The sequence below is a fragment of the Vulpes lagopus genome, chromosome 8 (assembly GCF_018345385.1).
Source record: "Vulpes lagopus strain Blue_001 chromosome 8, ASM1834538v1, whole genome shotgun sequence".
Classification (NCBI taxonomy): domain Eukaryota; kingdom Metazoa; phylum Chordata; class Mammalia; order Carnivora; family Canidae; genus Vulpes; species Vulpes lagopus.
In genome coordinates, this window is record NC_054831.1 from 2,934,107 (window position 1) to 2,961,502 (window position 27,396).

General features: G+C 59.4%; 1 protein-coding gene across 1 annotated transcript in view; it reads right to left on the minus strand.

Moving 5' to 3' along the window:
- Positions 1 to 3,768: 3,768 nt before the first annotated feature.
- RAMP1 (receptor activity modifying protein 1) overlaps positions 3,769 to 27,396 on the minus strand; it is a 37,840-nt gene continuing 14,212 nt past the window's right edge. Inside the window, exon 3 of the mRNA XM_041768005.1 lies at positions 3,769 to 4,325. Coding sequence (XP_041623939.1) covers positions 4,070 to 4,325 — 256 coding nt within the window. The 3' untranslated portion in view covers positions 3,769 to 4,069. The remainder of the gene's footprint in view (positions 4,326 to 27,396) is intronic.

Consider the following 27,396-nt stretch of genomic DNA (forward strand, 5'->3'; position numbering starts at 1 on the left):
GTGGCAATGTGTTAAAGGCGCCCTAAGAGGCTAATCACCAAAGTCTTTGATCTTTTTATTTAGCTGTTTATTGAGAACGAAGCCTCAATCGTGCCGATGCTATAAACAATCTGCCGCTCGTCCCCCAAACTGAGCACATTAGCTGCCGCATTTGGCTTCTTGGCCTCGCCCTGTGACGGGCAGACGCTGGGCCATGAACCCAGACGGGGCGGCCCGCGCCCTGGCCACGGCGGCCTTTGCTCCCATCCCAGCCGGCTGGCCTCACCTGCGGAGCCTCACCTGCGGACCCCCACGGCGAGGAAGCGCGGCCACCCGAGCGCTCTCTGGCTCCCTCACAGCACAACTGTCTCACAGGAAGGAAACTTCCAGATCAGGCGCACGTTTCCTCAAACGTACTTACACACGTTCCAAGGTCAAACCTAAATATCAAAAAATTATCCACCACCTGGGACAAGGGAGGCCCAATGGATGGGCTACGGTGCCCGCGCTCTGCCGCCCCGCCCGGGACCTAGGGCGCGCTCTCCCGTATCTGCTCTTAACATGCGTCAGGGCCGTAGACCTTACGTTAAGTGCCGATAAGTCATAAAAAACCAAAACTATCTCAGCGCCTGGGTGGCTCAGTCGGTGAAGCGTCTGCCTTCGGGTCCGGTCATGATCTCAGGGTCCCGGGATCGAGTCCTGCACCGTCGGGCTCTCTGCTCTGCGACGAGTCTGCTTCTCCCTCGCCCGCGCTCTTCTCTCTCAAATAAATACATAAAATCTTCGAAGAAATAAAATATAAAGAAATTATCTAGCAAAAAAGGATTTTGTCTCTCAAGTCAACACCCAATTTTGTGCGCTTGAATAGATTCCCCACCCCCACCCCCCAAATACTGAGAAGTTAACCTGTGCTCTCCCGCCGGCTTGAGGGACTTGAGTGACTCCCAAGTGCTAACGGGGCGGCGTCTGTCGTCGAAGTGCGCTCGAGCCGGCGGCCCCGGGTTAGCTCAGGGCGCCTGGGCCACCCCCAGCCCCCGGGTTTGGCCTCCAGCGCTGTGGCCCCATCTCGCCCCAGGAGGCCGAGGCGCGGGCGGCGGCGGGAAGGTGCTTCCCCAGGGTTCTCGCAATTATTTCTTCACAGCGATGATGACACGAAACACGTTTTTTTTTTTTTTTTTTTTTAATTTTTATTTATTTATGATAGTCACAGAGAGAGAGAGAGAGAGAGAGGCAGAGACACAGGCAGAGGGAGAAGCAGGCTCCATGCACCGGGAGCCTGATGTGGGATTCGATCCCGGGTCTCCAGGATCGCGCCCTGGGCCAAAGGCAGGTGCCAAACCGCTGCGCCACCCAGGGATCCCGAAACACGTTTTTTGAAGGTTTAAAAATAGGCACGTGGCGGTCTTTCCAGGGCACCCGCCACCCCGGGCTGTGCGAGCAGCGGCGCCAACCCGCATAGCGGACCCGGGTCCCACCAGCCCAGCTCCCCGACTCCTCGCTGATGCCCGGGGACCGGCCCGCCCTGCGGCCGTGCTGGGCGCACGCACTCGCACACACTGCGCACACCTCACACACCCCCGCTCAGGCACACCACGCACCTCCACCTCACACACACCATGCACCTCCACCTCACGCACACCACGCACCTCTACCTCATGTACACCACTTCCACCTCACACACACCACACCTCACGCACACCACACACCTCCACCTCATGCACACCACACTCACACACACCACACACCTCCACCTCATGAACACATCTCACGCACACCACGCACCTCTGCCTCACACACACCACACACCTCCACCTCACGTACACCACACACCTCCACCTCACGAACACCTCTTCACGCACAGCACACACCTCCACCTCACGTACACCACACACCTCCACCTCACGAACACCTCTTCACACACACCACACGCCTCCTCACACCATGCACACATATACCACACACCCCCATACCACACACCTCCTACCTACATGCCCCCACATCCCTCATATACACACAAACCACACACACCTCCCACATACCCACCCGCTCCATCACATACACACCACACGCACCGTACAGCCCCACATCATCTCACAGCCCCACACCAAAACCACACGCACACACATACTCCAACTTCACGCAACGCACCCATCCACACATACCTCACATACACACACCCACACACGTCACACATCACACCAGACACCCACACCACACACACTGTATACATACCGACATCCTACACACCGTACACACTGCACAGCCCCCACTCACATCCCGCAGGCCACGACCACACACACCTCACACACACCACAGATGTACCACAAACGCACACAGAGTACACAAACACAATCCACATCTCGCACCCACGCACCCACGCACCATCCCCGCCCACACATACCTCAGGGACACACCACACACACCCCTCAGGCCGGCAGAGCACTTCGGATGAAGAGGGGGCCTTGTCCCCGGTGAGGCAGTGGCTGCGTGGGGCCGTGACCAGCTGCAGGGCCTGAGGACGACGGGGCGCGCCGGCAGCTGGGGACCCGGGCCCTGCCGCCAGGGGTGTGACCTGGGCCAGAGGGACCCAGTGAGGATGGCCTCTGGGCAGCACTGAGGGGAGCGGGACCCGGGGCTTACGAGGCCGGTGCCTTCGGCAGAGTCACTGACGTGGGGCCACTGACTGGCGAGGTCAGGCTGGGCTGTCCCCGGCCCTGTGGCACCTGTCGCCTTTGCTCTCGGTGACGGTGTCTATGGAGACCCCCTCGGGCCCGCAGCACCCGCTCCCCGCCACCCGCTGCTCCCGAGATCTGGGCCATCCCGCGGCCCGGGGACCCCTGCCTCCTGCCTCGGGCCCTCGCCCCGACGTGCCCGCGCCACGGCTGCCTCGGGGGCCAGCGCCGCCCACCGCCGCGTCCTCCCAGCCCCCGCGTCCCGGGCGCACAGCACGAGAGGGCCCAGGGGAGCCGCCCTGACGCCGCAGCCTGCGCAGCGGCGCCCACGTCCTGACGCGTGGATGCGGGCGCCCGTTGGTCCTTGAGGCGGCGACCCCGCCGTCGGGGCGGCCTGGGCCCCTTTCCTGCCAGGCGTGGCTCGGCGCAGAGGCTTGAGGTCGGCCGTCACGGAAGGCCTGGGCGCGGTGCGACAGCAGGTGCCAGGGAGGGGCCGGCACGGGGCGGGGTCTGCTCGGCTGAGCGGGGCGCGGGGGCCCCTGAAGGTCCCAGGGGTAACGGCCGGGCCCCGGGCCTGGTGGGCTGGCGCGCAGGGCAGAGGCCGAGGCCGGGGCCGCGGGTGGGGACGGGCGTCGGTCCGTGGTCCTGGAGGGGCAGGGCCGCGGCCAAGAGGCCCTGGAGGGGAGGGCGGGGTGGAGGCTGCGGGCACCTCAGAGGAGAGGCCTGGACTCAGAAGACGTGGGGAGGAAGCGGGCCGAAGCTCCCTTTGGGGGTTCAGAACCTTCTGGAAGGCGGTCGTAAGCAGAGTTTGAAAGAAAATAGTGAGCGAGAGAGCAGGGGCCTGGAGACAGCCGGTGGGCCCTCGGGGAGAGCAGGGAAGCGCGCGCCGCCCGGCGGCCGGTGGGCATCGAGGAGGGGCCTCCCCGGTCTGTGCGCCGCGGTCCTGGCAGCCACGCTGAGGTGACGGGGGGTGGGGGGGCACCTGCGGGCCACTCGGGGCTCGGCCGTCCGTTACCCCTCCCGAGGCCCCGGGACGGCGCGTGGAGCCCGATGGGCGAGTGTTTCTCCCGCCGCCTCCTCTCTCAGCCCCACCCCCAGAAATAAAGACGCTGCCACCTCCGAGGACGGCCTTTTAATCACAACTACTTGGCCACAGTCCGGCCTGAGGTTGGCACATTGGGAGGCAGAGCCCGGGACCCTCCCCGGGAACGGAGCCAGCGATGCTCCTGCCCCCCAACACTGGGCTCCCCCGCCCCAGTCGCTTCTAGTCCCAGCCAGGGGCTCTCAGGTTAACACCGAACCTCTGATGGCCCTTCCGGGGACAAGTACGGGGACGGGGCCCGGCTCTGCCGTGAGGGCGCAGCGGCTGTCCCCAGGCCAGGCCAGGGCTCCCCCTCGGCAGGAGGCCACCCCCAGGCCTACACGATGCCCTCGGGGCGCTTGCTTCTCCACACCACCAGCATCGTCACCAGCAGGGTCACCAGGATGGGCACCACGATGAAGGGGCACAGGATGCTCCGGGGCGGGTCACGCACGGCCCTGCCGGACGCGGGGCAGTTTCTGAAGTAGCGCTGGTGCACGGCGACAAAGAACTTGTCCACGGCGGCGTTGGGCCAGAAGCAGTCCAGCTGGTCCGCCACGTGCCGGGTGCAGTCCGTGAGCTCCCCGTAGCTCCTGCAGATGGGAAGGCCGCTCATCAGCCCGCGGCGGGCAGGGGCCCGAGGCAGGACCCCGCGGGGCTCCTCACCCTGACCCCCACCGTGCCGAGCACCCTGGACGTCCAGGCCCGACGGCAGCGGCCCTGCTCCAGGAGGGGGAGACCCTCACGGTGTTGTGGGGGCTCCCGAGATGTCCCAGAGGGTGAGCTGGGCCTTAGGGGCGTCCCTCCCCGCTTCTGGGATTCCAGGGACTGGGATGCCACATGCAAGGGAAGCCGAAAAGGGGGACAGACGGTGGCCTGGTCTGTGCCCAGATCCGCGGCCTCTCCAGCCCCTTGCTGTCCACCCCCCCTTACCCCATGCACGCCCCTCAGCCTAGGAGGTAGGACTCCCCCTGAGACCTTATCTCCCGGGCCCCATCCTTCCACCCGCACTGGCGCTCCCACAGTGCTCTTCACCCCTCATTGTACAGAGTGACGTATTTATATTATTTATTGGCTGTAAGTGCCACGACGACAGGACCTGGTCTCTTCTGTCCACCTCTGTAATGCCAGGGCGGCGAACAGTACTTGACATGGGCAGGCACCGTAAATCGGTATTTCTCTTTTTTTAATTGTGGTAATATTTAAATAACAATGCTGTTTTACTATTTTAACCATTTTTACGTGTACAGGTCCGTGGCATTAAATACATTCACACTGCTGTGTGGCCGTCAGCACCGTCCGTCTCCACAACTTTCTCATCTTTCCAAAAACAAACTCTGTCCCCAGGAGACACTGATTTCCCATCCCCCTCTTCCCCACCCACCATTCCACATTTTTTGTCTCTGAGTGTGACCGCCCTAGGGACCTCGCGTGAGTGGGATCACAGAATCTTTGTCTCTTTGTGACAGGTTTATTTCCCTGAGCATAGAGGACCCTGCTTCCAATTCTTTTGGGCGTACACCCCGAAGCGTAATTGCCGGATACGGTGGTTCTATGGTTAATACTCTGAGATAAATCACTTTTTAATAACTCAAGATTCAACACTGGGGGAAATTAAAATGTAGTAGGTGAGTCGCTTCTGCTTCTGGAAACTGCAGAAGAACCCTCTGCTGCAAAGAGTGTTGCTCTTACCTGAACGATAACAAAAAACGCCAGAGAAACTATGGAAGGGTTTGTTTCCTGGAGTCCATCAGGGAGCAGAGGTTGCAAAGCAGTGACGTGACTTATCTCAAGGAGAAGCTACGCAGGAACGGCCCCACCTGGGGCAGAGCGTGGGAACAAGACACAGCCGCCACACCAGTCGTGAGGAGAAATCCACTTCTAACACGCTGCCAGAGGCCAACTGTGGGCTAGAAGGTCAGCCTGGAATTTCTGGGGCCCCAGACACGCTGGCAGTTTTGTGACTCACTCGTTTTTCCCATGAGGCTCCAGTGGGTGCTCATGAGATAGATGAGGGGCGAGCAGATGAGCTGCCGCTTGGGGCCAGGCCCAAACACCACATGTTCCTTGAATATTTTGCAGAGCCTTAGACGGCTGGAGGAAGAGCAGTGAATGGTGACAAACAGACCCTAGCCCTCCGCCGTTCTCAGCCCTGTATCTCCTGGAAAGCAAACCCCTTACGCGGCTGACAGAGGGATGGTCAGCCTGTCGGCCCCAGGGCACGAGCAAGATGCTCTGTGGCCCACAGAAGGACATGGAAAGACTCTTCTCCTTTGGGAGAGCAGCAGGAATGCGTCCTGGGCCTAGGACCCTGCATGATACCAAACAGAGGTCTCCTGTCACTGGGAGAGGGGCAGGGATCTGCCAGCCAAGACCCCACAGGTACAGGGCAGGGCTTGGCCACCCGGAGACACAGGGCCTGTCTGAGCTCATACAGACCTGGCATGGAATAGCAAGCAGGAGCCGTTGCTGCCCAGACAAGGTGGAGAGAGACGCGGTCTGGGGCACAGTCATGTGGGGTGGGACACTGCACTGAGGACACTTCACCAGCCCCGGCCCCGAGCACAAGGCAATGGCAGCCCGCTGCCTGAGGTAGGGAGGCCTGTGGTGCTCTGAAGGCAACCACGGCAGCCACAAGGCCCAAACCCAGCTCAGTAAGTCCCGACAAGATGGACTCAAACCCCACCCTAACAGCCTCGCAGAAGAGGCCACCCATTTCCAGATAGGAACACTAGTTACCCCAGGCTGTGCTGTCCTCTACACGAAAGTCCAGTATTCAGTACAGAATCACGAGCTTTTCATCGAAAAGCAACAGAAACCAAGCAACCCTTTGTCAAGAGATAAATCCATGAACAGAATCAGACTCCGGGATGACTGAGATGCTGGGACTACCAAACAGACGAGTGTGATAAAGGGTCCGGGCGGAGAAGCCAGATGACATACAGCAACAGGGAATTTCCACGGAGATGCACACTCACAAAAGCCAAAGAGAAATGCTAGAAATAAAGCCAAGTCTCAGTATCGAAGAGAATTCCTTTGACGGGCTCTTCAGCAGACCCGACATCCGAGCAATGAATCAGTGAACCTGAAGGTGGGTCAGTAGAAACTACTCAAACAGAAACACAAAGAGGAAAAAAAAAAGAGAGCATCCCGGTGGTGAATGAATAACACTGTCAATGGTCTCAGCTCCAACTTGTACTCTGCGTCCCAGAAGAGGGAGAAGAAATGGGGTGGAAGCAATAGTTGAAGAGATAATACCTGAAAAATTTTTCCCCAAACAGCCAGATATCAGATTGCACACCCAAGAAGTCAGAGAACCCCAAACGGGGCAAACACCAAGGCAACGGCAACAGTGGAGAAACAACCACCTAGACACGTCAAGTTCAAACAAGCAGCTGAACACCAAAGATAAAGAAAAAAAAGAAAATCCAAGAAAAAAAATTCTAGGGTCAAAAAAAAAAAAAAATCCCAGGGTCTGTGGAGACAAAAGACACCTAGGGAGGAGCAATGATAGGATGTCAGCAGACTTCTTACCAGAGACTGCGCAGGCCGGGAGACAAGGGGGTGACGAAGTATTGGCAGCAGTGGTGGGAACACAGCCCCGTCTGCCCAGGATGCCGTGCCCAGCAAAAATAGCTTTCACACGTGAGTTTGGAGCAGAGGCCACAGATCAGCAAGCTACCCACGGAGGCTTGGAAAGGCTGCATGGAAGAGGCGGGGGTCTCCAGCACCCCTGGGCCCCTACCCCCCTTACCACCACTCCTGTTATATGGTCTCTAAACCACTAAGTCAGGGGAGCCTGGATGACTCAGTGGTTGAGCATCTGCCTTTGGCCCAGGGCGTCACCCCGGGGTCCCGGGATCGAGTCCCGCATCGGGCTCCCCGCAGGGAGCCTGCTTCTCCCTCTGCCCGTGTCTCTGCCTCTCTCTCTGTGTCCCTCATGAATAAATAAATAAAGTCTTTTAAAAAAGAATAAATCACTAAGTCACTGTTTTTCTTGCCCTGGCTGCTCTCTGGGTCCCTCTCTGAGTGCACGGGGACCACGGCCCCCCCCCCTCAGTCCATGCAGGAGGGTGCGTGGGGTGCATTAGGCCCCAGCAGCAGGCGTGTGTGGGACCCGTGCCCTCCGGGGCGCAAGCTTTTCCCACTCAAGTTAACAAGGACTCGTGTTTCAAGTAAAAACAGAAGCGGAAAGAGGCACGTGACCGGCCGGGCCTCACTAGCATACATCAGGTGCCTGGCACAGGTAAGAGCTGGATGTGTCGCATGTTGTTAAACCCCGAAGCCCAGCCTCCTGGGCTGGTTGTTGACCAGCCACAGGGATACGGGTGACAAGCGCTGGTCCCAGGGGCTGTCTTCTCCTCCTCCTCAGGTCCACCAGACCCGCCTAACTTGCGGTGTTCACAGCGGGACCAGTGACAGACCCTGATCCCAAACACGGTCCCTTATCCTCTGCACCTGAGGTGTGGGGTTGGGATGTGTCTGGGAAGAGGTGCCGCCCTCTCCGGGCTGGCCCAGCAGGACGGGGAGGAGGCCCTGACCCAGGGAACGGGGACTCACAGGCCCCACGCACAGGCCACGCAGGGGCTGGGCCTGATGGGGACTATTCTGGGATCGGGCGCTTTCTCCTTGAAACATTATCCCTCCAGTCTGCAGAGCCACCCTCGTCTAAAAATATCTCCAACAGGCAGTCGGCCATCCATATCCTGTTTATTTATACAGAAGTGACAGCTGAGACTTTCAATAAATATTTTGGGCCCTGTCAGCAAGGGTGTGATAAGAGAATTTCCCTCAGCGTGTATTCTTCTCTTGAGAAGAACGTTGAACTGATTGAAGGGCCCAAAATAATCATGACAAATATTCTTCCCCTAACTCTCCATTTTCAGTTCTCACGTAACCAAGCAATTATCCTTTTTTTTTCTTTTTAGCTGAGACTTTCTATTCTGGGTCCTTAAGCAAACTTTTCTTGGAATGTTCCCGAACGCTATGGTGGGAGTTTCCAATAAGTTTGGGTCCCAAGTCAAGGGCCCTATGACGCATGTTGACAAGAGGGCCGATGCCCACTGATGCCCCAGGCACATTGTCTGCTCTGGGGACAACCGTGGTGTCCCCTCAACTAGGTCTGACCGGCCCTGATGTGGGACCTGAGCCTGGGCCCTGACACCCACAGACCTGGATTCAAATCCCAGCTCCACCGCTTACCGTGAGCGATCCTGGGGATCTCGGGGCCCCTGTCTGAATCGCACGTCCCCTGTGCGAGCGAGCCCGGGCCTCTTTAGAGTCAAATGGGAGACCACCCGGCAGGGTTACGGGGTGGGTCAAGTTAACTGAGGTCAAGGCCCAACATAGAGCAGGTGCCCAATAAGTGGAGGTCATCTCATCGCTTCTCCCCAGACAGCTGGCGTGTGGCTCGTCAAGTAGGCACTTCTCGTTCTATAAACTCGACCAAAAGTCGACCAGGCAGCGTGCGTCCGGGCCCTCCAACACCTGGGGAGGAACCACTCTTGGACTTCGGCTGAGTCCACCTGCATCAGGCTCCGCCTCCACCTGCCAGGGGACCACGCACCACTCGTGGTGCCGCCGTGGGGAGGGGAGGTGGCGGCCTGGCAGTCCCAGCGGCCGACGGGGACGTGACCGCCAGGCTGACGGGTGGGGCCTGTCAACACGCCCGCGGACCTGGGGGGAGGCTTCCAGGGAGCTGGCGAGGTGTGTGGGGGGGTGCAAGACGCAGACGGAGAGCTGCCCGCGGTGCTCTTGGTGAGGCAGCTCCTCTGCAAGGACAAACAACCGATGCGGGTCTGAGAAGGTCAACCCCGGGATTAAAAAGAAAAGCAGCAGACGTCCCGCTTTAAGCGTGAGACCGCTCGGCGCCGGCGGAGGCGTCGTGAAATGACGCAGGCGCTCGTGTCATCGCTAACAGGAGATAAGCTGGTGGACGTTTTCCGCAAAGCCGCTCGGCCCTACGGGTCGATGTCCTCAGGTCGGGGATACCCTTTGCCCCGTAATTCTGCTTCTGGGGGATTATCCCAAATTAATAACATCAAGTGTAGACAAAAGTAATGTAAGGAGACGCTCGCTGCAGATCGTAATGATGAGAAACAGCCAACGGCTGGACGCTGGTGAGACACGCTCCGACAGGCCTCCCTCCGTGTGCACCTTCTCCTGCGGGCTCCCGGCACCCCCGCGGCCGCCGGTCAGGAAGGGCAAGGCCACCGGAGGGGCCCCCCTGCTCCGGGGCCCGGCCTCCCCTTGGTGTCCTCTCCCGGGACAGGACGCTTTTCCTGCCCGCCGCCTCCTCCCTCCCTTGGGCTCCTGGGCCCTCCCCTCCACCAGCAGCCTGGCCTGCCGCACCCTGAGGCTCCCCTGTCCTCCCTCCGGCCCCTACGAGGGTGGGGCGTCCACAGGCTGCAGGCTCCCTGCCCCCTGGGCCGGCGGTGACCTTCCCCATCCCCACGTGCAGCGGGGACCTGTCCACATCCACATCGGCGGCCAACACACCTGCTTCCAGGTTGGCCCTGCCCCAGCCCCCAGGAGACCCTGCGCGGCCCGTGCGCCGTCCACACTCCTCCAGAGGGGTCTGCCCAGGACAGGAAGAAGTGACGTGTCTCGGGGGGTTATCACAACCCACATTGCTAACACCAGCTTCCACTTTTCTGCGCTAAGTTTAGGGCGGGGGCCTTGGCCTCTCTGCACCTCTTCTCCTCCCCCACTCTGGGGCCCGCCTCTCGGCTTCGTCGGGGGCGGCCATCGAAGCCCTCCCTGCTTTCCTCTCCCCTGCACCGCGGCGCGCAGTCCACTACTGGCTGCCTCACCCCTGCCCACCCCCCCGGCCCCCCGTCTGCCGCCCACATCTTAGCACCTTGCTTCATACCTTCAATGCTCGCCTGGGCTGAATTCAAAGCCCTGGTGTGGCCCCCACCCTCAAGCACGTCCTCTCCTTCTCACGGGCCACAGGCTAGCTGTGCCGGTCGACACGTCTACCTCAGGATCTTTGCACGTGCCGCTCTTTCTGCTTGGAAGGCTCTTAACCCCATCTCCACAAGGCCAACCTCTGCTCTTCCCTCAAATATCACTGCCTCAAAAAGGCCTGCTGGCCTCCTGGTAAAGTGGGGTTCCCCTCACAGACGTCTCACTTTGTACTTTGATTCGCTTGCTGTGGGTCTCGACAACTAGCCTGCAAACTCCATGAGGACGGGGACCGCGTAAGATGAAGATAAAATCCCATTTACCCTGCTCACTGGGGTCACCTCAAAGGCCAAGGGGAGCCAGCGCTGGAGGGAGAGTGAAGGTGGGCCAGGAGGCCCACAGGAGGGGCGGCCTCAGCAGCGCGGCCCGGCCCGGTGCAGAGCAAGTGGGGCATTCACGCCCGATGGTGTTTTGAGAGCCCCACGGTACACGGAGAGCCCGCGGATGCCCGTCATGCCAGATGGAGTCGACCACACCGTCACGTCCGAGACCTGAACACCCCTTTCAGGGCTAAGCAGCTTAGAACCAGCATAAAGTGAATAAGCCGGATTCAGTGACCGCACGTGAAGTGTCTGCTCCAGAGAATCAACAACCTGTTCAAAGGCCACTATTTAGACAACAAAGAAAAATGACACATTCCCCAAATGGAAATTCTATGCCAGTATTCTTGGACTACAATATTAAAAAGTGGAAATTACTAAGAAAAGGAGAAATTAAAAAAAAATCACATCTCTAGAAATTAATATCACGTCGCTCGTAGAATCTTGAGGTCAAATGTGAACTTGACGGTTTGCTCACATGCGATGATTATAAGGCAATAGCAATACTACTCTTAAAAGGTAAGGGACCGGGTGGCTCAGTGGTTGAGCGTCTGCCTTCCGCCCAGGGCGTGACCTCGGGGTCCCGGGATCGAGTCCCGCGTCAGGCTCCCTGCATGGAGCCTGCTTCTCCCTCTGCCTGTGTCTCTGCCTCTCTCTGTGTGTCTTTCATGAATAAATAAATAAATAAAATCTTAAAAAAAAAAAGTGCTAGACTCAGGCAGTTCTTTCAAATCCTGGAGCTCAGAGGAGCAGCCGAGCGGCTCCCCAGGTCCTTTAAAGAGTTAACAAAACCCTGATCCGCACCCCCCGGAGGCGGCAAGGCCCGGCCGGAGCCACAGCCTGCGCAGATGGCCTCCCCGCACCCATAAACACACACACAAGTGCCAGGAGGACGCCAGCAGGCTGAAGCCGGGCGCACAGAGCACCCTGGAGCCAGGTTTACTTAGGGAAAGCTTCGAACTAGCGACAAAACCACACTCCAAGCTGCCAGCGGGAAGTGACATCGGGCCCTCTCAGTGCGCACCGAGGAGGCATTTGTTAAAATTCAACACTTGTTTCTGATGGAAAAGAAACCACCCCGTGAATCCACGAAGAGGTTCTTTTCCTAATGGGATAAAACCCTCTCCCGCGCCCCTGGCACACGTCCGCGGACCACGGGAACCCGGGGGGGGGGGGCATTCTCATTCCAGGCCGGAATCCGCTCACTTCATTTTCAAGCGGTCAGGTCGGTCTGCTCCCCTGCGGCTTCCGCCTCGGGTGTCGGGGCTCCCACCCGAGACCGGGTTGTCACGCGGAGCCTTTCCAAGGCAGGGTAGGGGCCGGCCACTGCCGGGGCTACTTCCTCTGGGGACAGAAAGTCATGCAGGGGCTGGGCCTGCCTGCATGAGGCTTGGCATGCGTGCCCGGCCCGCTCATCCCTGCAAGGGGCCTCTGACCACAGACAGGAGGGGCCGGGGCCCTGGCGGGGGCTGCCACGCCCACGTGCCCTGCTTCTCCTGCGGACCGCGGGCAGGACCGTGGGCAGGCGCGCCGGGGGCCAGGGCACAGGGCAGCTTTTGTTTTCCTTGATGCTGGGAGACACAGGGAAGTCTTGTGAATGATCAAAAACATGCTTCATGGGCATCGGCCCGGGGACGTGCTGGGCCCGGGGAGCGGGCGGCGTGGCTCTGGGGGGCTGGGCCAGCCGTGCACCTGCACTCGCTCCACACGCCTGCGGTTCGCCGCAGAGGTAGAGCCCTCCCTACCCAGGCAGGTCACACAGATCCCGTCACCCCAGGGCTCCGACCTACAGCAGCGCCCAGACAAGGCGGCTTTGACGTTAGCGTGACCGTTCACGCAGACTCAAGGCTTCCACGGCAGTTTATCTCCTGATGTTGCACACAGGGACCCCGGACGTCTTGGCGAACCCGTGTCCCTGGGGAGCGGCCCGCAGCATTCACCTGCACAGACCACCAGGTCCCACCAACGCTCCGGCCAATAAAGACCCGAGACAAGGCGACGGGCTTCCCACGCAGGCCCGCTGATGGAGGAGGGGTACCCACGTGGCGCCCGAGGGCCAGCTCCCCGGCTGCCCCGCACCTCCCCGAGCACCGGGCGCCCACATTCTCTCAGAAGGTGACGATCATGAACAGAACGGAGAACAAACGGCCCTGGGGGGGCTCCGGGGACGAAGAGGAAGGCAGATGGAAACGGGCCGGCTTGTTGCCAGCCACGAGGCAGCCGTTCCTCAGAACCACCTGCAGCCCGCCCAGGACGTGCGGCAGCTCCTACGGAGCAGGTGGGCGGGGGGCCTCCGGCTTCCCTTGTCCTGGCCTGAAGCCAGCCTGCTCTCCCGCCCCCCGAGATGTTTCCAGGAGGAAGAACGGCAGGAAGGGGGTCTGGGGTCATTCCACTGCGGCTCGCGGGCGCTGGCCCCGGAGGAGGCTGTCGGGGGGCATCGCCCTGCCACACAGCACGGACACGGCCCCCGGGGACGGCCCCCCACTCCCACCCCAACAGCACGTGGCAGACGCTCAGCCTGGGGAGCCTGAGCCTGCCCCTCACACGTTCTGGGGTGCGGCTGCTTCTCGAGACCTACTCGGGGACAGCCTGTGCCCGGCCCCTGGCCGGAAAGGGTTTCACGGTTCCTCTTCTGCAGAGGAGTGGCTGCTTCCCCCCCGCTTGTCCGGCAGCGTGGAGGGGGCCCTGGGCTCTCCCCCGAGCCTCCCAGCCCCCAGTCCCCCGCCTGTGGACTCGTTTCCTCAAAGTCAGGCCTCAGGCCTGGCGCTCCCGGTACACTGAGGCCTCGGGGCCCCGTGACACCCCTCCTCTCCTCTCACCCCATCCCTCTTCATCCAATTGCAGCTGCACATTGGCTGGCTCCCGCCGGACTGTGCCGCGGGGAGGGCAGGGCACCTCCTCCCTCTCGCTTCCCTGTGGACGCCTGCCCCTGCGTGAGCCGGGGCAGGGAGGGGAGGGAGAGGTGCTGGAGGGCACTGCTCCTCCCAGCCTGGGCTGCCCTGGGGCGCCAGGTGGACGGAGGGGCCCTGCCTGCATACGGGGTCCACAGCGGCCCCAAGGCCCCCAGACCCGCAGTCCAGTGCTCCTGTGCTAGCCCCGGAGCCTGCCCTTGGGCCTGGAACCCGGAGCAGCACTTCGGGGGCGCAGGGGGGAGGCCCCCTGGGAAGATTCTTCAGCTCTGTGTCCAGGCTGCTTGGGGCCACCTGGAAGCAACGTGTGGGGCCACGACCACGCGTGGGGCCATGTGTGGGACGGGGAGGAGCGTCCCCTCCTCCAGGCAGGGTGCGCGGCTCGGCTCCCTTCGGCTCCGCCCTGACCAGCTGCCCCGTGCAGGATACGACCCGCCAAGCTGCGCGGTGTGTCCTTGGGCAAGAGACTCGGCGTCTGGGCTGCGGCATCTCCACCTAGAAGAACCCCCCGGGGCCCAGCTAGAGACCAGGGAGCCAACGCACAAGGAGGCCCCCACACCCCAGGCCTGGCAGGGAAGCCCCAGTCAAAGCAACCACGATCAACAGAGGAAGACCAGCGTTTTCCTGTTTCTGGAAGGTTTACGCAGAGTTTGGTGGCCAGAGCTTTGCCACCGCACTGGGTGGCTCTAGGCCCTGCCCTGGCTTCCTGAGCTTGGCACCAGTCAGGCCACAGCATGGCTTGAACCTCTTCCTCGCTGGGGTCTGCACACACAGCTCTAGCTCCTCACCAGCCCCCCGACCTCCTCGACGGGCAGAGCCTGCACAGACACACCCACGGGCATCAGAGCCAGGACCTAGTGGGGGCCAGGGTGCGATGGACACCCCCACGGGAGCCACCCAGGGAGCTGTGGGCATGCACAGTGGGGACCCACTCAGGTTGGGGCAGAGGACCACACGTGCCCCGCAGCCGAGGGCACCAGGGCTGACGGTCCGGCTCTGCTCTTCGCAGGACAGCAGGCGCTAGGACACGTCCCATGGACATGCTCCTCCTCGAAGCAGCTTCAGGAGCCGGCCTTCCCGTCTGATCCTTACGGAAAGGAAGCTGTGGAGATGGCCCATGTGGGTGACCCAAATGGGGGCAGTGGGTGGGTGATGGCCCAGGGGTCCCATGTCTGCTCTTCCACGTAGGCAGCTGCTTCCCCTGCTTGCCCCCAGAAGCCCCTTGTGGGGAGGAGGCAGCCTGGCCGCCCCGTCCCCACCCGGGGCCTGGCCTAGTCTCCCTCCACCGCTCCCGACCTATGGCTCTGTGCCTGGAAGCTTCGGGTGCCTCTGCTCACACCGGGGGGAAGCAGAGGTTTCTAAATCCATTGCTGGCTCCGTGCGCAGCCTGCTTTGGCACCAGACACATGACCCGGGGTGCCGCCGACGCAGGCTCCCCACGGAGAGGGCCCACCGGGCAGGCGAACAGGCTGGGGCAGGAACCAGGCTCCGGGCCCTGAGCTCAGGGAGATGAAGCTGCAGCTGCAAAACTCAGCAGGCGTCTCAGAAACCCAGGGAGCTGCGGGGATCAGTGAACTCTGCCCCCGTCCTGGTCCTCCTGTCACCCCCCTCCCCGGGAAGGTCTGGGACCCTCCGTGCAGACACCAGGTCTGGGGGGGGGGCGCCGCTCCCATCCTCACTGCGACGCGGTGTGAGGCCCGGGATTAGGTGGACAGCCAGGGGGCTATACGTGGATACCGACACCCGGGGACAGTATCCTTGTGAAGCTACGCAGACCACCGGAGGGAGGGGCTTTGCCCTCCCACCCACCCTGGTCCCGTTGCTCTCCGCCCGTCCTGCCCCGGAGACCCTCTGTCACTCTCTGCAGGGACCCCACTCTGCCCCACCCCGCAGGGGCCCCCACAGCCCACCCACTCACTGTCTCCTCCAGGTGGCCCCTGCCATCTGTGCCCCTGCTGCTCCAGGCATACCGAATTCGGAGCTCAGGGTGACTCTGAGAGGACGGGGACGGGCAGGGCCGTGGAACATTCTACACCGCGCTATCTGCCTGGCGGTGAGCACTGAGCGTGGTGCCTTCCCCTGTCAGAGGGGCACAGCGGTCCCTGGCTGCCGGCGAGGCTGAGAAGCCCCCTCCACGGTGCCCGCTCCACGCACACACAGCCCCTGGCCATCGGGACCTCACAGCCGTCGGGGAGCCCCTGCCTCTGGCCTGAAGACCTGGGGGGCCAGGCGCCATCTGTCTCCCGGAACCCCTGGAGGGGGTGGGGTCGAGGGAAGGAGGGAATGCTTGGCCTCTGTCTCTCTCCTGACTTGATGGGGCCGCTGAGACCTGCCAGCACAAGAGCCTCACACGTAGACCCTCACATGCACCTGGCACAGAACAAGGGCCAGAAAATGCCAGAGACACCCCGCGTGCACTGTCACCTGTGCAGGATGGCAGGCTGGTGGGACAGGAGCGCAAAGCATGACCGCCCTGGGCCTGCTCCACGGAATGAAACCCGGGCTGGGGGGCTGGAGCACAGCACCCGTGGGCTCGACATGGAGGAGGGGCTGCCACGGGGCCAGAAGTGACAACCGGGAAACTGAGGCACACACCCCGCTGGTGCCCCGGGAAAGGCGGGCATGACTGCAGGTTAAAGCCCGGGACCGTCTTCAGGAGGCAGAGAGGCCAGCCTCGGGCTCAGGTCTGGGTTTCTACATCAGGTGAGGAGGTCCGGCACGGGGTCAGGGAGCGGGCTCTGCAGCCGGCCGTTGGTTTCCTGGCCCATGAAGACATCGCTCAGGCAGTGAAGGGCGCATGACTCCATCAGGGCCAGCCGAGTGGCTCAGGGGGAGCCTAGATTCCTCCAGAGTCCCATGAAGGTGACCTCCAGGCAGGGTGACACTGTCTGAGGTCAGCTGACCGAACCACCAGGTGAGGGTCAGGGCTGTGGCTTCTCTGTGCCCTGTCCTCACTCTGGGCAGAAGGCCATGCCGGCCGACAAGGCAGGGCTTGTCAGCTTCCTGTGGGTGAACCTGACACCAGGTGGAGGGTTGGAGCTGGGGGGCCAGTCTCCCCCTGCTACTGGGGCTTACGCTGAGGGAGAAACAGGCTCCCCAGCAGCCACAGTGCTGGAAGGAGGTGCGGGCAGGTCCTGAGGCCTAAACCCTATGGGGCTGTGGCTGCAGGAGGGGGTCCTGCCCCCTGGGCCCCCACCAGCCACAACATTGACCCGGCCCCTGAGAAATCCTCAATCCTCTGAACTCCTTCAGGCACCAACGTGCCCTCCCCTAACTTTCTGAAGAAGAACCACAATCAGGGCCCACCCTGGCCTGGCCCGGCAATACTTGGCTCACCTCCCTGCGAACACGTGCTCACCCAGGAAGGGAAGCTGCTGTGACCCACAGCAAGGGAGAAGCTTCCAGCCACAGCTGCATCTCTGTGATTCTCACTTGGCCTGGGACAAAGCTGACACCACAGAGCAAGCCCAGCACCCCGGGGAGGATGCAAACAGAGAAATACACGTCACAAGGACCCGCAGACCACCTGGCTTTCTGGAAGGGGTCTTGAAAACCCCCTACCGGCACCAGGACAGGCTGGAGGAGGGGTCAGACTCTGGTGCCGCATGTCAGCCCATGTCCCTGGGGGCTTGGCTGTCCAGGGCCTGGGGGTCTGTCCTGGAAGCTGCCCAAAGGCTCCTGGAAGGCAGCCCCTCAGCAGTCATGGGCCTCCGGGCTCACAGCCTGGCCGCCCCTTCCCAGTCCCTGCTTCTAGCAACCTGTAAGCCACCACACGGGAAAGAAGACGTCATATGTAAAACAGAAGTAACAAGCTCTCTGCCTTCTCTGAGGACATGATAAAAACCCAGAGACGATGGACACCAGCTACACCAACTTCCAAAAACAAGGCGGTTCATCACAGATGCATCGTCCTGCCGAGCTGTCACTCATGTGGGAAAGCCACCTAGAAGTCTTCCACTCTGAGAAGGTTATTAATCATACAGCTTATTTCTAGGATTTACTGAAATAGTTGCCTGAATTTAAGAGATACCTGTGAAAGGGAACGATGGGTTAAAAATAGTAAGACCTGCTTGAATTAACGGCCTATTTGCAAAGATGAGTGGCCAAGAGCCCCATCGCACCAAGGGTTATTACTGACACAAGTCAGAGCCACGCGGTGTGAAAAATGAAAACAAAATAGAGGATGGAAAGGAGAAGCAGGTTTTAGAACATCAAATCAATCAGGAGAGAGAGACAGAGGCAGAGACACAAAGCAAAATTCGAGGAATCCAAAACCTCAGGGATTCTGGTTCTTTTCCTCGAGGGGAGGCCCGAGTGTGTGGTCTGACACGTAAGAAAGCCAACACAGGAATCAGAACTGCGTTTCACATTTCACGGCTGCTCGAGTGAAAAAAGAGTTTTCCAATAGTCGGCCTCAGCTGAAAGATAAGAGACGTCCCGTTTCAACAACACGGAGGGAAAAGAAATCACTGGAAAAAGATCAAGATCAGGGACAAAAAACCGGAGTGCCTGAAGGTTGAACACAAGGGACCAATACGAGGTCATTTTCTCGGTTACGGGGCTCATCGCTCTCCCCGTGGAAGCACAAAATCCGGCAATAAGCTGTTTGCAAGAGACGGCAGAAGAGTAAGAGGAGGTGTGAGCCAACGTCAGGCGGTGCACACCCGTGTTGCGGCGCTAACGCGAGGCCAAGAATCACGGAGGGCGAAACATCACGTGTCCGAGGGTCGTAAGCGCGGCGCCCGGTCGGTAACATCCGCAGGATAACGCGGCATCTAAAGGCTACAGGGACAGGGCAAGAGCTGCGCACAGAAACCTGCCGGAGAAAGGAAGCAGAAAGGACGGCAGCGCGGTCGGGCCCGAGGACCCCCCGCCCCATTACCCAGTACCCAGAAAGTCAGAAACATGGGAAGGGCGCGGGTGACAGCGGTGCCCCAGCGGGGCTGGGGGCCGTTTTGGTGGGAATGAGGTGGAACGAACAGAACAAGCTTCGTTTCCGAGGATCGGTGGTGGGTTTACAGAAGGTCATCGTGTGCGAGATCTCAAAGAGGATCTCAACAGAGACACAAAAGCAGGAACCCTTCCCTCTGTGTTCTCTCACTCTGTCAAGAGAAGAAGAGATAAGAACCAAACAGAAATACAACATTTTGAGAATGAAAATAGACTTGCCAGGGCGCCTGGGTGGCTCAGGGGTTGAGCATCTGCCTTCGGCCCAGGGCGTGATCCTGGGGTCCCGGGATTGAGTCCCGCATCAGACTCCCTGCGTGGAGCCTGCTTCTCCCTCTGCCTGTGTCTCTGCCTCTCTCTCTGTGTCTCTCATGAATAAATAAATAAGATCTTAAAAAAAAAGAAAATAGACTTGCCTAAGGAAAAAAAACGTCTGATACAATGAAAACACAGATACCCCAAACCCTGAAGGATGTGGCAAAGAAGGTCCCCAGGGAGAAACCACGGGGCCTTAAATACCTTTATTAGGTTAAGAAAAAAAATGAGGAAAAAAAACGATGATGTAATAAGCATCTAAATTCTGTCTCGTGAAAGGAACAAATATTTCTTCAGAAAGGTAGAACGAGGGAAAAGTGAACGATGTAAGTTAAAGCCAAAAAATTTTTAGAAGATCTTGTTAGGTAAAACGTCGCCTGTTTTCTTAAGATTTTATTTATTTATTTGAGACCGAGGAGAGAGAGAGGGCGCACAAGTAGGGGGAGCAGCAGAGGGAGAGGGAGAAGCAGGCTCCCCTCTGAGCAGGGGGCCCCATGCGGGGCTCGACCCCAGGACCCTGAGACCGTGACCCAAGCCGAAGGCAGACGCTTCACCAACCGAGCCACCCAGGCGCCCACCCTCCCAGCCAGTTTTCTTTTCTTTTGTTTTTTTTAAGATTTTGTTTATTATTTATTTATTCATGAGAGACACAGAGATAGAGAGAGAGAGGAGAGACACAGGCAGAGGGAGAAGCAGGCTCCACGCAGGGAGCCCGACGTGGGACTCAATCCTGGGTCTCCAGGATCACGCCCTGGGCTGAACGTGTCGCTAAACCACTGAGCCACCGGGGATGCCCCCAGCCAGTTTTCTAAAGACCTATAAGAATGCACACAATGAACTAAAAAGTGGGCCTCTCATCTCCCTCTGCTGACCGAGGCGGCATTTAAACAAAAGGTGAGAAAAACACAAAGATTAAACAGAATTTTGAACACATAAGATACGAAACATCAAGGCCATATTCTACATCATCACGTCTTAGGGAGTAATGTGAAGAACACAGACCCAATAAACATCACTGAAATACAAACATTAAACACGAAATAGCCCCCAAATTCATCAATAGTGAAACTGGAAAAAGCAATCCTTCCCCCGGACACGCAAGATCTGATGGTTTCAGTGATGAATTCATTCACGTTTGCAAGGAATTAATAATTATCACGTCACGTAAGTGATTTCCCACCTTGACGCCTCTGGTCAGCTAAGCGCATGTATTCCATTAGGCGAATGTGACCCTAATCCTGAAACGTCAAGGAAACGTCTACGGAGGGAAATCAGGAGACGTCAAAGAAGCAAATAATTTTCTACTCATTTTGCTGGGGAGGGCGCAGAGGCCCAGGGAGTTTAAGCGGCGATGAATTAGCAGGATTCACGTGAGGGGAGACCCACTTGAGCTCTGTTCACCGTGATAGCTTCGTACTAACTGCTACACGACAGCATCTGAAGGTAACAGGCCATCAGGCCACCAGGCAGCTGCTGGCCATTCCTCTGATGGAGGACGCAGGGGCCAGAGCTTCCCTGGGGAAGGACTCCTGCCAACAGGCGGAACTTCCCTCGGTGACTGGAGATGGGCCATCTCGATCAGAATCTCAATATGACTTCTCATGGACCTTGGCAAAATGGTTCTTCCTTCTTTTGGAAAAATAGGCAGAAAACATAGGGACCCCTGGATGACTCAGCGGTTGAGCATCTGCCTTCGGCTCAAGCTGTGATCCCGGGGTCCTGGGACCGAGTCGCGCATCGGGCTCCCCATGGGGAGCCTGTTTTTCCCTCTGCCTGTGTCTCTGCCTCTCTCTCTGTGTCTCTCATGAATAAATAAAATCTTAAAAAAAAAAAAAAAGAAAAAGAAAGGAAGTAAAACATAATGTGAAATGGAATGAGACTGGACATGCTACGAGATAATGAGGTCTTCTAAACTGTAGAAAATATTATAGAGCCACGGCGATGGGAAGGGGGGGTATGGCCCCAGGATATAGTAAAAATTACCTGGACGGATTCTAATGCACACAAAACGTAGTATGTATGAAGCTACACACAACCCAACAGCGGAGGCAGGAAGTATTATTTAATAAATTATGTTAGCCTAATTGAAGTAGGAAGGAAATAAATATTAATTCATGTCTTAATGTAACTATATTCACTGGGTTGAGAAGATAAGTGTTATTCCAAAAACACATAACAACTAAAAAGAAACAGAACATAATGTTGTGGCCAGATGACTCCCTCGAAATTGCGACAATTGAATTTCTGGAACAGATAGGACTGTGCCCAAATCACAGCCCTCCAAGGAGTGAGTCAGGGCACACGTGTAAATGGGATAACTAATATATTACACACACCACCAATATAAACACAAAGGGAACGTGAAAATATCTGGAACAAAACGACAAATGGCTAACGTCTACCGTGTTTAAGAGTTTGCAAAAATAAGATTAATAATACTCCCAAGGCCTCAACAGATGAGGAGCTAAAGCTATGGTCAGATAATGTGCACTTGAGAAAAAAGAAATCGCAAACAATTGTAGAAGAACAGCTTCACCTTCCTGACCGCCAAAGGCCGGCGAGTTAAACAAGAGGAAATCTCATTTCATTCAACCTGCAAAAGTAAAATCTCTACAAACCCAATACTCAGGAGCATATGAGGAAATAAATCATTTCCTATGCTGCCCTCGGGTCTTGTCCCCACACTTTAATAGAACCACCTCTTTGCACCAAAAGATAAATAAAGTAATAAAATAGAATCCAAGGGCAACTGGGCAAAAACTGATCAAGAACCACGAAATTTGAGCAGCCCCAGTTGGCTCAGCGGTTTGGTGCTGCCTTTGGCCCGGGGTGTGATCCTGGAGACCCGGGATCGAGTCCCGCATCGGGCTCCCTGCACGGAGCCTGCTTCTCCCTCTGCCTGTGTCTCTCTCTCTCTCTCTGCCTGTCATGAATAAATAAATAAAATTAAAAAAAAAAAGAACTACAGAATTTCCTGGCATGTGCTGTAGTAATTCCGTTTGCAGTTCGTAAAAATTAATCAAAAAAAGAAGGCCGTACGTACAGAAGTTCTCATAGCTGCGTCATTTATAGCAGCAAAATCCTGGCAAAGGCTCGCTGTGACACGATTGCGAAAATCGGGACGTGTTAATGTGGCTTTCCCGCCACTGAGCTGGGCTGCATCCAGCTGGCCCGAGCTGCGAGTGTAACCTCATCTCTTGCTACTCAAAGGGAGTATATTTTTTAAGAAAGTGGGCCCTCCGTTTTTCTAGCTGGGAGAAGAGAGAATTCAGGCCTCAAAGGTACCCGTCCCGGAGCGTGTCCCACTCCCACAGGGCACCCTGTGCCTAAGTGTCCAGGGCTGAGGTCCTATGAGCCACTGGGGTAGAAAGCTGTTCCTGAAATAGGCCTGGGGGAGGCGACGGCCACCTGCACCACAGCCCCCGGGGCCCTCCCACGGTGGCCCGGGTGTCGCCAGCCCCTGGCGTGCTCCAAACGTGCCCACCGACAGAATAGCCGGTGACCAGCTGGGTCCAGGGAGACCGTGGGGGCAGTGGGAGCGTGCCAGGCTGAAGGTGAGCAGTGGGAGGGGACAGCTGCTGTGACCCCCACCCTGCCGCACCCACCTGGACACATGGGGTGCTGCACCCCCACCTTGCACCTCTCCCACCCAGGCTCCTTGCCCCCTCGGTGTGGACGGCCCCAGGGGGACGCCTGGGAACAGGCTCGGCGCAGCTCCGTGTGAGCGAGCCTGGCCCGCCTCCCCGGACAGCCACCTCCTGTCTGCACAGCCTGGACGTTTCTGGGGTTTTTCCTGGCCGTGGGGAAGCGAGGAGTCGCAGCGGCGTGTCCAAGGGGGGGGCGGGCGTCCCCATCAGCAGGATGCGTCCCACCTGCCTGCACCCCCGCTCCCAGCCAGGATCTGCTTCGTGTCACCCTTCTGGTGATCTTTTACACCAGGACACGCAGGCCTGGCTTCATCCTCACCCAGAGGAGGTGCTGCAGGGGCCAGTTAATCACTTGCTGGGAAGATGTCACAGCAGGCGTGGCGCCGCGGCTCCGCTCAGCGCGGGTCTGGGGCAGCCCCCGTGCCCTCTCCTGCGGCCAGAAGCACCCGGGCCGTGGCCGGAGGTGAAGGAGGCTGAGGCCTCGTGGAGGCGCGAGGGCCAGCGTTCCCGCTCTCTGGCTCCCAGCCTCCCCCACCGCAGAGGATGCTGGGTTTCTGGCCTCTGCAGACACACGTTTCTGGAAGCTTCCTCAAGGAGGAAGTGGGGCTCTTCCTCCCCATTCCCTAAAAGCCTCCAGTCTCACGGGTGGCCATCCACCGACCCTGGGGGACCATCATGAGAACCCCCCATGGAGCAGGCACACAGCTGAAATGCTGGCCCCAAAATGCTGCTGCCGCCCGTGAGCACTTACAACCCCGCAAAATGAAGACAGCTCCCCTGGCCGGTGGGGCACAGCCAGAGGGGGTACCTCCCAGCGTGGTGGTGATGCAGCTGGTGCAGCGTGGGGCTGTGAGCCACGGTCTGTGGGTGACCCCCCCACACACGCACACGGGCCTGCCCGGGGCTGGATCCGGGTGCATGGTGCACAGAGTGGATTTCCAGAGCCTTCCACCCCCAGCCCCGGCTTGTCTGCAAGCACAGATCTGGGTGCTCAAAGCTCCTCCTTCCCTCCTCCAGCATGCCTTGCTGCCACAGCATTGGCCCCACCTCCCCAGCCCTCCATCTGCTCCCCCAGGTCAGCGGCTGGGCTACTGACACACGGTCGAGGGCACCCTCGCTGCCCCCACGGACAGCCCGCTCGCAGACCCGCCTCCCTCCGTGGCTGCTGTGGGGTCCTGGTGGTGCACGCAGTACACTTCTCCACCGGAGCAGCTCGGCCAAGGTGCCACCTAGGCAGGGACTTCAGGAAGCTGGCTTTCAGAGGGTGAGGGCACGAAAAGGGTCCTCGCTTTCCTCTACCCGCCTGCCCAGCAAACTCTGAGTCCCACGCCGCCTCCCTGTCACAGCCTTGGCCAAACACATGCTGGGGGCGGGCTGCCGGGGGCTCCGGGCTCAGCTCAGGTGTCCTTCTTCTCCGCCGACAGCAGCCTCGGGGGAACCTCCCGCGCCCCGGGTGTGCACACCCAGAGCACCGGAGGGGGAGGTACACGTGGAGCAGCTGGGAGGTGCAGAGAGCTGGGGGGGCCACAGCAGACACCCTCGCCCAGGAGCACCTGCCCTGGCCCTGAGAAGCTGTGTCTGCACCTCTTCCCTGCAGGGCCGGGGCACCCAGCCGAGGCCCCGGGCTGGAGAGCAGGAGGGATGGCTCCGGGGGACAGGCTGGGCCATCCCGCAGGCACAGCCCCTCCCCTCAGGCCCCCAAAGTTAGGGTTCCCGTGCGCCCGGGCTGGAGGGCGTGAGCCTGTGCTCTGGAGACACCTGAAGGACCCCCCAGCCGGGGGTGGGGGGCAGAAGGGCGGGGCAGTGGGCAGCTGTGTGGGGGGGGCCCCCTGACAGGAAGGGGCAAGCCCTGGTGAGCAGGGGGCGGGTTCCAGGGCCCAGGCGGCGAGGGAGCAGGAGCCAGCTCGGGGAGCCGTGCGGGAGGGGCACTCGGGGAGGCCCCCCCATGCCAGGCGGCCCCGGGGCTCCGGGGAAGGGTGAGCCGAGCGCCCTGGGCAAGGCCCGGCCCTTGGCCTCAGCCACATGGGCGGACGGAGGACCCGCTGCCCTGGGAGCCCTCTGGCACCCGAGAAGCTTCCCTCCCTCTCGCTCCTGTTGGGACTCATCACAGAGGCAGTGCTCCGGGCTGCTCAGTCCTGCAGAATTTCCTGACTCCACACTTTGGAGGGAGACACACAAGAAGGCTCTTTGTTCCAGTGGCAGACAGGGAAGGGCAGGGGCCCGGGACAGAGCTCGCGGGGGGCCGAGGTGCCCTGGCCAGGTCGGCGGTCCCTGGGCGAGGTCCCCAGCGGCTCCGCCGGTGCCCGAAACACCCGCCGTGTCCTCCACTTACCACACGGGGCTGCCCCCCACTTCCCAGGGCTGCAGAGCCCTCCCGGGGACTGGGCCACCTCTCGGGACTCAATCCACCCCCCACTTTTTGTCTTGGACAGAAAATCCCATACGCATCATTTTAAAGCCGAGATCCTCCTCCTTCTCTGTTCTGCTCTTTCTCTCCCGCCCTGAAACCCGCAGGAACGTCTCTGGAGAGGAGAGTTTCTGAGGACGCATTTTCCCATGTTCTCTGCTGCTCCCCAAATTAGATTCTATTCCCAGTTAATACGCTAAATGACGTTACATTTCCACCAGCAGACCAGGCCTGCAGTTTAACAAGATAAGCCCCAAGGAGTCATGGGCTCAGCCTGGTGCCGGGTGGGGGCGGGGGGCGCCTCTGCCCTGCTGAGCCCATCTGCCCCTAGGGGACCCCGTGCAGAGACAGGTCAGACACCTGGGGAATCTGAGAAATCTCCAGCATCCCCAAATGAGACAGCCTTGGGAGCACCCCCAAGCCACCAGCACGATGGAGGAGCAGGGGTCAGGGTCCGGGGACCACGGATCGATTTAAATGCAGAACTGTGCTGGCCAGCCAAGGCCCCAGGAAAAGCTCCATTACAAACTCTGAAATGCAAAAACCACGCAGACCCACCGTCCCACGGCAGGTCACTGTCCTGTTGCTGGAAGGTGGCCTGAGTGCTCTCGTCAGCCCCTGCTTGCTCTCGAGGTCTCCCTCCCTGAGCAACGATGCCCAGTGCTGCCAGGAGGACTGTGAAATAAGCCGTGTTCCCAGCCACTGTCCCAAGTGGAGCCAGGGCCGATGAGGGCCCTCCGCTCCATCTGGTCTGACCCGGGAACTGTGGCCCGGGCGGAGAGAGCCAGCTGGCACCAGCAGCCCCCAAGTGCCCTATACTGCATTTCTCCCCATTTCGTCTGGAGTGTGCATCCCACAAAAGGCTGGCGGCCTCACATTCGTCACTCAGTAGGCAGGTAGGTCTCCTCTGACTTCGGAGCGCAATCCGGAGCTCCCAGCTGCCCTCTCGGAGCTACCGGCAGGCCCAACCCAGTTGCGAGGACAGCCGTGACCTCAGGCAGCGGGCCCTGGGTACCTCTGGCCTCCTGCCTTCAGAGTTCTCCACCCACAGCTGCAGCCCAGGGCTGGATCCCAGACCCCAGACACTGCCCAGTCCTGCTCTCTGGGTGCCACCTTCACCCCACCGACAAGCCCCGTGGCTGCACTTGGCTCAGGGCAGAGTCCTTCCCGGCACCTGCACCCTTTGTCAGACATCTGCCCAGCTTGCCGTCCTCCCCCCCAGGCTGGAGAATCCCCTGGGACCAGCCTGCTGCCTGGCTCTCTGTCTCTCGGCGCTCCACTCTGGGGTCCTCTGTGGGACTCTGTTCTGTCGGTGGTGGCCCTCCTGCCAATCCACGTTGCTCCTCCACACCTGGCCATGCCTCGTCTTTCTTCCGGGTCCCTCTTCTCTCCTTTTCCACCCAATCATTTGGACAAGCTTGTCTGCCCTAAGCCTCCCAAGACCTCTTCTGCTCCAGGAGGCTCTAGAAAGTCTGGTTGGGTTTGAGTACCAGCCTTGGTATCTCAGTGCAAACAGACCCCACCAGGCACCCCGGATGCTGGCAGGGGCCGAGATGGCCACTGGGGGCCATCATCCACCTCCCACTTCTATAAAGACAGGGCATCCCCACACCTCCCCTGAGAATCAGGAGGGAGCCATTCCGTGTCCCTGGGGAGTGTCAAGAACTGAGACTTTGGACCCAAAGAGATGTGGCCCTGAGCAGATTAGGTAGGAGTTACAACCATCCTACCATCTCCTGAGGGTGCTGCGTCCTTACTGGAGATGACAGATGTTAAGTGATTAGCACAATGCCCAGCACATAGTAGGTGCTTAATAAATGCTGGCTGCAATAGTAAACTCTTGTTGGAATGAGGCGAGTGAGGGCCACCTGGGTGGTGCAGTGGTTGAGCATCTGCCTTTGGCTCAGGGGGTGACCCCGGGGTCCTGGGATCGAGTCCTACATCGGGCTTCCTACATGGAGTCTGCTTCTCCCTCTGCCTCTGTCTCTGCCTCTCTCTGTGTCTCATGAATAAATAAATAAAATCTTAAAAAAAATGAGGCAAAAAAAAATGAGGCAAGTGATAAGCATTCATAGGCAGTGAAGACCCACTGGACGGTTCTGGAGAAGAAACTGATGTTGTAGATGCAGGGAATACGAAGAAGGTCTGAAACG